The sequence below is a fragment of the Podarcis melisellensis genome (genome assembly GCF_964234715.1).
Source record: "Podarcis melisellensis genome assembly, chromosome: 2".
Classification (NCBI taxonomy): Eukaryota; Metazoa; Chordata; class Lepidosauria; order Squamata; family Lacertidae; genus Podarcis; species Podarcis melisellensis.
In genome coordinates, this window is record NC_138529.1 from 7327084 (window position 1) to 7339239 (window position 12156).

The following is a 12156-nucleotide window of genomic DNA, read 5'->3' on the forward strand; positions in this document are numbered from 1 at the left end:
TCTCCTTTCCAGAACATGCCTGTTTCTTAGTCCAACTTTTAATAATTTTGTGAACACAGGGATACCCAGCTCATGAGACTGTTTCTGGAAGGTTCCCAGTTTTTGCCGTGGTCATCACCCTGCCCCCCTGCCCCCACATCTTGTTGCGGAGGGCAGATAACGGATGATCTGCGGGTGGCGCAGTCTCCCATACCCGGGGGGGGGGGTTTAGCAGGGCTAATTACCTTCATATTAACCCTGAATTACTGGCAAGACTGAGGGTTCGATCTCTTGGGAGGCAGCCATAAGTTTTTTGAATAGTACTTGTTCATTTGATATATGGGGAGTCACGTTGGCCACATTTTGTGGGAAAGTGGAATAAAGATAAGCAGATGATGATACAGATAATCCCTGGCTTGATCCAGAGCATGGAAACAACAGAACAAAAAGCTACCTTTGTTCCCCACTTGTTCTTTCACCCACTCCGTCGCTGCCGCCACACTCTCCTTACTGGTGACATCCAGAACGTTGGCTTTCAAGCGCTCTGAGGTGACCTTCCCCAGCTGCTCTGCCCCTTTCTGCGTGAGACAGGCTGCCAGCACCCGCAGACCCCGGGCATCCAGCTGCCTGGCAAGTAGGTTTCCAAAGCCAGAGTCACACCCCGTGATGAAGACATATTTCTCCGTCATGTTCTCCACCGTCTGTCTCTCCTTGTACCATCGGCGAAGGAAGTAAAGCCCCAGCAGGGCAGCCAGGTAGACCCACATGGCTGAAACCTGCAGGGAAGATAACAGACAGAGTATAAGGGCCAAAGGCACTCCTGGGCATCAACAGCAGGACAGCTAAAATCTCCATGGAGAATATGAATCATGCACAATGTTAAGGTCAAAAACACATATGTGAGGAATCCCCAATTAGATCTCCCAATACCTTTTTTATTTAGAAGTAGCATCAGGATCCACAGGCCTGTGTTGCTTTCAATCAAGGTCTCTATTGTGGAGTATCCATAATAAAAATGCACAAGTATGGTAGGAAGGTGCTTAATTTCACTTAAATAAATGTTTCATAAAAGTGCTATGAGACTCACTCATTCAAAAAGAACCTTCCCTGAGACTTCCGGGATAGCGCGAACGGGTAATGGCGGATTCCCACCGAGCTCCGGAGGGAATCGGCTCCGTTGAGGACGGGTCTTGCCGTGCCGGCGACACGGGGACCCTTAAAAACCGCAGGCGCTGAAGCCTGCGGACCTGGTGACTCGGTGGGCACCTTAAACGCCCTCCCCGACCCGTGAAGAGCCTTTTTAAAGGCTGCGGAGTGGACTGGGGAGCGGCGCGGTGCTGAGAGTCCATCGCTACCTCAGCGGAGCGAAGCCGCGAGCCATGGCCGGAGAGCGCTGTCTTCCTTCCTGAAATTTGGACTGAAACAAAGAACCCGTGAGTAAAACGAAAATTTGGCACTAAAACTTTACCATTGATTGGAGTACGATCGGGGGGATATGTTAAAAGGAAGTCCACACTCCCCCCCCCCCCACAAAAAGATTTAAGCAAGGAGAGGAGCACTAAGGTGGAAAGACTTTTGTGCTTAAAAAAACAACTTCCACGAATTGGACTAAAAAGTTATTGTGCTGGAGAGGAGAGAGGGATTTTAGAAGCTTTGGTGTAATCCCCCCCCCTTCTTTGGACCCGGGAGTGCCCTGCGTGTGAGCCCGAGGAAAAAGAGGGAAAAAGAGTTTGACAGCTGTCAAAAGAGCTGTCAAACGGGCAGTTAAAGTCTGGAACTGTAATATTTAAAAATTTTTTTTGGATTAAAGGTGATATATTGAAATTGAATTGACTGGAAACAAAGTAATTTTGAATAACAAAGTAACGGATTCTTGGAAAAGTACTATTGGACTGGTAATCCCCCTGGAGGGAACAAAAGATACTGCAATGGCTGCAGAAGGAAAATTACTGGCAGAGATAGAAAGGATGTTCTTTCTCGTGGGAATTTTACAAGAGCAGAGCGCGGATATGAACAAACAACTTGTGACCTTGAATCTTAAATTGAGCGACTCTGCTAATGGAAAAAACCCTGCAGCTGAAATAGAAGAGACAGTTTTGGAAACTGGGGGTAAGAAAGAAGAAGAAGGAGAGGAATAGAATAGAATAGAATAGATAGAATAGAATAGATTCTTTATTGTCATTACACAAGTGCAACATTGCACATGTGCAACGAAATTGGATGCCATCCCTTAAAACAACAAAAGCAAAACAACAACAACAACCAAACAAACCACATTCCAGCCACACCCACACCCACACCCATCAAACTCCCAGGTCACACTATCGAGTTACAGCATTCAAAAAGGCCACAGCTCATGGATAGAAACTATTTTTCAGTCTATTTGTCCTTGACTTGATGTTTCTATATCTCCTGCCAGAAGGCAGTAGTGCCAGAAGGCAGTAGGAAGTTCAGATGGAAAGCATTAATCAAAAGCCTGCAGCTTCAGGAAACAAAGGAATCAAAGAAGATGACCAGTGGACTATAAATTTGCAAAAGGAGAGAAAGATAAAGGAAGAAGCCCCTGGAATATCTGAAATATTGGATTATAAAAGAATAAATAAGCATGATTGGGACCTCTTCCTTAACCATGAGGATGGGAGACTGGCAGATCCTTGGCAGCAATTGCTACTGACTGATTTGATGGAAGGAAAGAATATGGAGCTGGGGACACAACCTTTTCGAGAACTGAAGGCTAACAAACAACAAAATCGACGAAGAGGGACTAACTGGGGCCTAAGAGCCTCAGATGTGAGAAATCTGGGCTGAAACTGTCTTTTTAAGATATTGATTTGGGAAGGGACAGGAACCGGGTCAGGGAGGGAGGGGGAGAGTAGAATAGTAAAAATTTATGATTTATGATTTTTCAATTTGGATATGTTTTGTTTAATATGAAAAGGAAGGAATTCGTGGGAGAGAATCTAGGCCGACCTTAGAGAAAGGAGTCAATGTAAAAATGGGATAAGTAAAATTGAGCCTAACAAAAAGTGTTAAATATTAAGAACAGACAATAATAATATAATAGAGAGAAGAGGAAATAACTTGCTGAATTAACTATTGAAACTGGGATGTGGGAAGGGGAGATGTGGGGAAGTCAGTGAAAGAGGGTAAAGAAAGTAAGAGAGGAAATTGTATATGTTTTGTTTTGTGTTTGTGTGTGTGTCTGTCTATAAAAATGTGAAAATCCAATAAAAATTTTATAAAACAAAAAGAACCTTCCCTTCTCTGCAGGTTAACACTGGAGCAGAATACTTAATCCACACATTTTTTAATGTTGGGTAGCTCACAAGCACCAATGGGACCCCCTCTTCACTCTAAGCTCTCAAGAAGCATCTTCGTTCTTCCCTGGATCATGGATCAAGCAACTCTGATTGACACAGGAGAGACTCTGTAGGTTTGTAGGTCCAGATTACTGCCAGGGAAAGCATAACCCTCTGGCTGTGGGCTGGCCGCCCTTTTCTCTCCACTCTTCACTCTCTGTTCACTTCAGCTCCCCTCCCACCTGGATTTTCCCTGTCTGCTTTCCTCTCCCTCAGGCTTTGTGCATTCACTTGTTTCTGCACACACGCACACATTAAATTAAGCCAATACCTCTGGATACGAACGGGATCCTTTCTGGAGCCCCGTTTGCATCTAGATTCAAACATAACTAGTGATGGCACATCTGCACATGCACGCGCCGCTTCTCGCCGCTTCTGTGCATGCGTGTGACATCATTTTGAGCATCTGCGCATGCGCAAGAGGCAAAACCCGGAGGTAATGAGCTCTGTTACTTCTGGGTTGCCGCGGAGTGCAACTCGAACATGCGCAACACGAAGCGCATTCAACCTGAGGTATGACTGTACAAGATTAGGCAACACAGCCATTGAGCCATAGGTTCATCATCACTGCCCTGAAAGGGTGTGCTGGAGGACAAACACAAAACTTGGTCCTTGCACAGATGTCAGAAGATGCCTTTAAACATAGCCATGAAAAATCAAAGACTGAACAATTATTTTTATGAGTTTCTTACCTCCTCTATAGAACTTTCAACTGCTGGCGGTTGATGCGGTGTTGTTCCTGAACTTGGTGTCCTTTGTGTTACACAACCAATGCTTGGACTTTTAAACCTTCAGTCCAGAAATGTTGGAGGCATTTTCCCATTGGCTGGGGGCATGTACCCGTTTCAGATTTCAGATTTCTTCTCTGCTTCTGCCTCTGATGCCCTCTAGGTGGTACTAGGAGGGAACAGATGCTTCCAGTTAGGCTGGGCATGGAATATTTGCTCATTAAATTCAGAAAAAAGAGGAGAAATACAAGTACGTTTGCCCTTCTGTGTGTGTGTGTGGTGTGTACACACATCTACACACAAACACACACACATTTTTCTTATGAATATAAAAAGGCACTTTTATGGGCTTCTTATAAATGGAGAAAGGGAGAGCGCAAGAAAGAAAACAAAAAGTGGAGCTATATTTCCTGATGCGCACAATTGATTTGCTTAAATTGGAAAAACATCTCTTGATCCTGTACTTCTCATTGTATTCTCCAGTTCATCAAATGACAAAATATGTCATATGTGTTTAAAAATCAGGTCAATAAAGAATCACTAAAGAATGGGGGAAATACGTGGATTATTTAAAAAATATTTGCAAACATTTAACTGCATTAGCAGGAAGAAAACAACACAAGAAGTTAAATAATAACTTATTTGGAAACTAGAGAGTAACAATTATAAGGAACTATAGGGGAAACGTGGGTGGCGCTGTGGGTTAAACCACAGAGCCTAGGACTTGTCGATCAGAAGGTCGGCAGTTCGAATCCCCACGATGGGGTGAGCTCCCATTGCTCAGTCCCTGCTCCTGCCAACCTAGCAATTCAAATGTACCCCAAAAAGTGCAAGTAGATAAATAGGTACCACTCTGGTGGGAAGGTAAACGGCATTTCTGTGCGCTGCTCTGGTTCATCAGACCTGGAAGCTGTACGCTGGCTCCCTTGGCCAGTAAAGCAAGATGAGCGCCACAACCCCAGAGTTGGTCACGACTGGACCTAACAGTCAGGGGACCATTAACCTTTATAGGGGAAATGCAGAAATAAAAGTGAAACCAGAAGATGAAACAGAAGAGGAGGAGGGAAGTCAAATTATGCTTTTATTTCTGAAGATGTACTACATTTCATATCTTTTGTAAAACTGAAAACTCAAAAAATAAAATTAACAAACAAAACAAATTGGGGATTGTGCAACATGTGATGTAGTGATGGCAAAATAAGGCATATGACCTGATGCTGGGCTTGCACAATATTTGAGCTCAGTGTTGCTTATTTCTATAGATGTACATAGGATCATACTGTTCCTCTTTACTAAGCTGTTCAGTTAATAAGCAGTTAGCTAGAGCTATTGTTTATACTTCTTTTAGCCTGCCTCTGCTCCAAGCAGCTCATTGCATAATGAAGGTGATAATGATCCTGTCTTCCTGGCCATCCTTCTTATAATGTATATTTCTTGTCTATCACCTCCAGGGTTGCCAGATGCACTCCTTTGTTGTTCTCAATTTATTTACCCCAAAAGTATGCATGCTTAATTAGTGTTTGTAGTTTAACTTTGTCCCCACGTGGGGTTTGTTGAAATGCTCAGAGGAAATCTGATTGGTTCTTTCGAACACTGTGTGAAGGGTTCTTTTGTTAATAAAATGGCCTGGATGGGGGTGTGGTTAACGTACTTCCTCCGAGAGCCTTGCCAGTCAAAGCCTCATGTCTTACCGTATTTTTCACTCCATAGGATGCACTCCCCCCAAAGGGGAAATGTCTGTACGTCTTATAGAGTGAAGTAAGCAAGAGCCGCCGCTGCTGAGCTGAGCTGAGGAGGAGAGAGGGAAGGGGATTCCCTCCCTTCCTCCTCTGTGGCTCGCTTTGAAGCAGCAAAGTGGGAAGGGAGCTGCTTACACTCATGTAAGCGGCTCCTCTCCCACTTTCCTGCTTCAAAGCAACCACGGAGGAGGGAAGGAGGGGGATCATGGATCCTCCGCTGCTCGTGGCTGCCGCGGATTCCCTCCTCCCAGGCTCTCTTTGAAGCAGCAAAGTGGGAGGGGAGCAGCTTACACTCGTGTAAGCAGCTCCTCTCCCACTTTGCTGCTTCAAAGCGGAGGGAATCTGCTCCTGTTGTGAGCAGAGGATCCATGGCTCCGCTTCCTTCCCTCCTCTGTGGTTTGCTCGAAACAGGGTGCTGGGGTGCAGGGGGGAAAGAGAGCAGGAAATAGATGCCGGGCAGGAAGACACAACCACACTTTGACCACTGGAAAGTCCACCTCAGTCTCCCCAGATTTCCACTCAGACGGCCAGGCTTATCTCGATGGCCATAGGAGCTCGAAACTTGCATGGGCTGTTTATTTAAAGACGAAAGCATGCAGACACGTGAAAGAAATCCTCCCAGGTTCCTGGACACAACCCACGCTTGATGTTCACACAGGTTACATGGATGGCATTGGCAACTGGAGGAGCAGCATGGTTAAAGAGCAAGTCCTGGTTTCAAGCTTAAGATCAGCTCTTTCGTGGTGGCCTCAGATAATGCCAGCCTCTGAATCATGGGACTCCTACCTCGCTCGGTTCGACTGCTACCTCCAAGCCAACGAGCTGATGGAAGTATCACAGGAGCGCATGCAGGGCCTATTCCTCAGCCTCTGTGGGCCTGAGGTGTTTGAGACAGCCCAAGCATTGGCTGCGCCTGTAGCAGTCCAGGCAACACCATGGGACACAATTCAAGAGAAGCTCCGCAACCACTATGCACCAAAGCCGTCCAAGATTTCTGCCTGCCATGAATTGGTTCTGTTCAGTGATTTCGCTCAGTGATTCAGCTCAGTGATTCAGCTCAGCTCAGAGGGTGGCCGCATCTGGCTGTGCTCTGATGTCCATCGATCCCACCTTCGTCGCCAGTGTTAAGTTATGGGTGAACATATCAGACGACACAGCGATTCTTCAACAGCTCTTGTTTATTTACAGGCCAGGACAGCACTGAACTGAAGGGTTCAGTCAGCCTGCTTATATAGAGCTCCAGTAAAATGTAACTGTAACAATTTTCTAAAACTATCCAATCACTGAACGTCACTTTCGATCCCTTATTTGCATAACTATCTACAGTATCCCCCAGATGGCCCAGGGTGAGAACTTCAGTACATAACAGTCATCTTCCAGATGTGCAAAGAACCACCCTCTCGACACTAAACGTGACAGCAAGCCTCACACTCAGATCTGAAGCATAAATGGGAACATAGGAAGCTGCCCTATAAGGAGTCGGACCCACTACTCCATCTAGCTTTAGTAATGTCAACACTGACTGGGAGCAGTTTGCCAGAGTTTCAGGCCTGGAGAAGCCGGGGATTGAACCAGTGGTGTTCTGCATGCAAAGCCACTGAGGTTACAGCTGTTCCCTTTAAAAACAAACTAAGATTGTAGTCCTCATGGTTCTGAAGAAAGGGCTAAGTTAAACAGGAACAGAGGGACCTTCCCTGTACCATGTCAGGAGCCGTGAGCCCATTGGGCTCAGTTTTGTCTTGACTGATGGGCAGAGGCTCACCTGGGTTTCAGGAGACACACCCTCAGCCCTACCTGGAGAAGCTTACAAGGACTGAACTCGGGATCTTCCCCATTGAGCTCTGATGGCTCCCTCCCTCCTCCTCCCCTCCTCCTCTGCAGGAGGCCTTTCTCGGCTTGTCGTTATAATGTATATATGTCAAGGGCTTTGAGATGCATATAAAGTCAGGCTCAGCATTATTAACTGGACTTAGTTAAGCCATGGTTCCCCTGCCTACCCTCCTCTGAGGCTCGCTTTAAAGCAGCAAAGCGGACAGGAGCCGCCCGCTTTGCTGCTTTAAATAGTTTAGTACAACATTTGATTCAGAATGTTTTTTGTGTGTTTTCCTCCTCTAAAAACTAGATGCGCCTTATGGTCAGGTGTGCCTTGTGGAGCGAAAAATACGGTATTTTTATCAGGGTCCAGTCCTTTTCCTTTGGCCTCAGAACACAACTTTAAAAAGTATTAGAAACAGCTAAAATCAGTAAGGCAATGAATGGGGAAGGAATTCCATGGGGTCACCTTAATTCAGCCTCTGTCAAGAGCTGCTACGATTTGCCAAATAACCTGAAAGATTATTGTTTTGTGCCTTTGACAGCAGCTTGTTCTGTGAAGTCACACAGTGAAACTTCATTTTGTATGAAGATAAATGTTCCTGTCTGATAATGTCCGCTGATCAACCTGATTCAAAAAGCACAGATACAAGATATAATCAATGCTGCAAGATTTTAATTTTAACTGACAAGCTGTTGCAGGACCTCAAACCGATTAGTCAGCATTTGCAGTGTAGGAGAAGCCTCTGGAGTCAACTTGGATCTCCAGCAATACTAAGATCAAACATAGCAATGAAAAATCAAAGACTGAACAATTATTTTTATGAGTTTCTTACTTCTTCTATAGAACTTTCAACTGCTGGCGGTTGATGGGGTGTTGTTCCTGAACTTCTGTGTCCTTTGTGTTATACAACCAATGTTTGGACTGTTTAAGCTTCAGTCCAGGCAAATTGGGGATCGAACCTTGAACAAGTGCAATATGTGGTGCAGTGAGGGTGAAATAAGGTATAAGCTGTTGGATTCTGATGCTGGGCTTGCACAATATTTGAGCTCAGTGTTGCTTATGTCTATAGATGTAGATAGGATCATACTGTTCCTCTTTACAGTATTAAGCTGTTCAGTTAATAAGCAGCTAGCTAGAGCTATTGTTTATACTTCTTTTAGCTTGCCTCTGCTCCAAGCAGCTCATTGCATAATGCAAAATTTCTCTTTCCCCACAATAACACTGTGAGGGAGGCTAAATAGAGCAGTGGCAACATAAAAAGTCTTCTAGTGAACTTCTTGGTGGAGCAGGAATTAGAAACATCCTCCTCCAAGTCCTCCCAGGGGTGTTTGTACCTTCCGTTCCGGAAGTCCGTTCAACTTCCAAAATGTTTGGAAAACAAAGCGTGGCTTCTGATTGGCTGCAGGAAGCTCCTGAAGCCAATCGGAAGCCGCACCAGATGTTTGAAAATCATTCCGGTTTTCGATTGTTCAGGAGTCGAAATGTACAAGTTCCAAAGCGTTTGGCAACCAAGGTACGACTGTACTTTAATTGTATATTAGCACCTGTTGCTGTTTCTTTGCTTATTATGATAGTAGTTAATAAAGCTTGCTTCTACTGCCTAAAAGTTTGAGATCCAAAGAACTCACTGCTGCCTTAGGATTACCAGGGCTGGGTGATTGTTGGGGAGGCATAACCATTGGGCATTACACAGTTGTCCAAATGAGCCAACAAGCTGTGGATGGAAAACCAGTCTAATTGCATATTTTAGGATCCTAATGAGAGGCAGATTTGGTAATCAGTACCTTAAGGAGAAGTGATTTATTATTATTATTATTCTGAACTATTCTCTGATGCAGCTGAAACTGCAATGCTTTACCACTCATTTACTTAGGAAAAAATACATTAAACTGTGGGACTTCAGACCAAATGGACACTCTCAATTTTACCCGTGGATACTATCTGTCCAGATTTTAATTTGCTTCTGAACTAATTTCAAGATGTATTTTAACTAATTGATTGCCTGTTTTTATGTTCTTATGTTCTTTGTATACCATCTTAGTTTCATGATGTTAGCTGCCCTCAGCCCAGCTCCGGCCAGGGAGGGTGGGACAGAAATAAAAATTTATCTATATCTATCTATCATCTATCTATATCTATCTATCTATCTATCTATCTATCTATCTATCTATCTATCTATCTATCTATCTATCTAATCTATCTATCATCTATCTATCTATCTATCTATCTATCTATCTATCTATCTATCTATCTATCTATCTATCTATCATCTATCTATCTATCTATCTATCTATCTATCTATCATCTATCATCTATCATCTATCTATCTATCATCTATCTATCTATCTATCATCTATCTATCTATCTATCTATCTATCTATCATCTATCTATCTATCTATCTATCATCTATCTATCTATCATCTATCTATCTATCTATCATCTATCTATCTATCTATCTATCTATCTATCTATCTATCTATCTATCTATCTATCTATCACTATCATCTATCTATCTATCTATCTATCTATCTATCTATCTATCTATCTATCTATCATCTATCATCTATCTATATCTATCTATCATCTATCTATCTATCTATCTATCTATCTATCTATCATCATCTATCTATCTATCTATCTATCTATCTATCTATCTATCTATCATCTATCTATCTATCTATCTATCTATCATCTATCATCTATCTATCTATCTCTATCTATCTATCTATCTATCTATCTATCTATCTATCTATCTATCTATCTATCATCTATCCTCTATCTATCTATCTATCTATCATCTATCTATCTATCTATCTATCTATCTATCTATCTATCTATCTATCTATCAATCATCTATCATCTATCTATCATCTATATCTATCTATCTATCTATCTATCTATCTATCTATCTATCTATCTATCTATCTATCTATCATCTATCTATCTATCTCTATCATCTATCTATCTATCTATCTATCTATCTATCTATCTATCTATCTATCTATCTATCTATCTATCTATCATCTATCTATCATCATCTATCTATCTATCTATCTATCTATCTATCTATCTATCTATCTATCTCTATCTATCTATCTATCTATCTATCTATCTATCTATCTATCTATCTATCATCATCATCTATCTACAGTATCTCTATCATCTATCTGTCTGTCTATCTATCTATCTATCTATCTATCTATCTATCTATCTATCTATCTATCTATCTCTATCTATCATCTATCTATCTATCTATCTATCTATCTATCTATCTATCTATCTATCTATCTATCATCTATCTATCTATCTATCTATCTATCTATCTATCTATCATCTATCTATCATCTATCTATCTATATCTATCTATCTATCTATCTATCTATCTATCTATCTATCTATCTATCTATCATCTATCATCTATCATCTATCTATCATCTATCTATCATCTATCTATCTATCTATCTATCATCTATCTTTCTCTATCTATCTATCTATCTATCTATCTATCTATCTATCTATCATCTATCATCTATATCTATCTATCATCTATCTACAGTATCTCTATCATCTATCTGTCTGTCTATCTATCTATCTATCATCTATCTATCTATCTATCTACCACGCCCCCAGGACCCCGTCTACTCTTTGCCCCCCGGTGCGGGAGCATGAAGCTCTGCGACTGATAGAAAGACATGCCAAGAGGGCAATCTTTCCCCAGAAGATTAAATTTGCCTCCTGTGTTGTTACAGGTCTAATATTTCATTAGTATATTTCTAATATGCAGGTTGCAAATCATTCTAACCGCTCTTTCTGCACACAAGCAGCAGAAAGGAAACCCACGGGACCACCTCTCCTGGTATGCCCCGCGGAGGACCTTAAGGTCCATAAATAGCAACACCCTAGAGGTCCCAGGCCCTAAGGAAGTCAGATTGGCCTCAGCCAGGGCCAGGGCCTTTTCAACACTGGCTCCGGCCTGGTGGAACGCTCTATTTCATGGGACCAGGGCCCTGCGGGATCTGATTTCTTTCCGCAGGGCTTGTAAGACAGAGTTGTTCTGCCTGGCCTTTGGCTTGGAATCAGCCTGACCCCTCCCCCTCTTTCCTTTTCCTTCTGTGATGGAACTCCTATTTGGGGACTTCCCTGACTTTTTTCTGGCCCACGTAGGACCAATCTGGATAGTTGGCCTTGCTGAAGGTTTGATGTTTTCTCCTCCTAAACAGTTTTTGATCTGGGCTTCCACTGAAATGAGGCTGCATTTTAAGTTCTACTTGAATCCTGTTCAAGTTGTATTTTAATCAATTGTTTTTATACCTGATGTTAGCCGTCTTGGCTGGGGAGGGTGGAGTTTAAATATATATATAAATCTTTAAAAGTCATTTGTGGATTCTTTCTCTATATATGTACAGTGGTGCCCCGCTAGACGAATGCCTCGCAAGACGAAAAACCCGCAAGACGAAAGGGTTTTTCGGTTTTTGCGACGCTTCGCTAGACGATTTTCCCTATGGGCTTGCATCGCAAGACGAAAGCCCATAGG

General features: G+C 42.7%; 2 protein-coding genes across 5 annotated transcripts in view; one reads left to right on the forward strand and one right to left on the reverse strand.

Annotated features, from left to right (window-relative positions):
* The window catches only part of PRIM1 (DNA primase subunit 1), a 136858-nt gene extending 128335 nt beyond the window's left edge, over positions 1–8523 (reverse strand). Inside the window, exons 1-2 of one of the 2 annotated variants that reach the window (XM_081898760.1) lie at positions 8454–8523; positions 434–755 (exon numbers count right to left, since the gene is read on the reverse strand). In XM_081898760.1, coding sequence (XP_081754886.1) covers positions 434–746 — 313 coding nt within the window. In that variant the 5' untranslated portion in view covers positions 747–755; positions 8454–8523. Of the gene's footprint in view, positions 1–433; positions 756–4030; positions 4333–8453 lie in introns of those variants that run through there. The other variant, XM_081898759.1, reaches the window with a different exon arrangement.
* Positions 8524–11385: 2862 nt separating this feature from the next.
* The window catches only part of LOC309362892 (retinol dehydrogenase 7-like), a 48097-nt gene continuing 47326 nt past the window's right edge, over positions 11386–12156 (forward strand). For all 3 annotated transcript variants that reach the window (XM_081898893.1, XM_081898894.1, XM_081898892.1), the window contains exon 1: positions 11386–11478. In XM_081898893.1, coding sequence (XP_081755019.1) covers positions 11401–11478 — 78 coding nt within the window. In that variant the 5' untranslated portion in view covers positions 11386–11400. The remainder of the gene's footprint in view (positions 11479–12156) is intronic.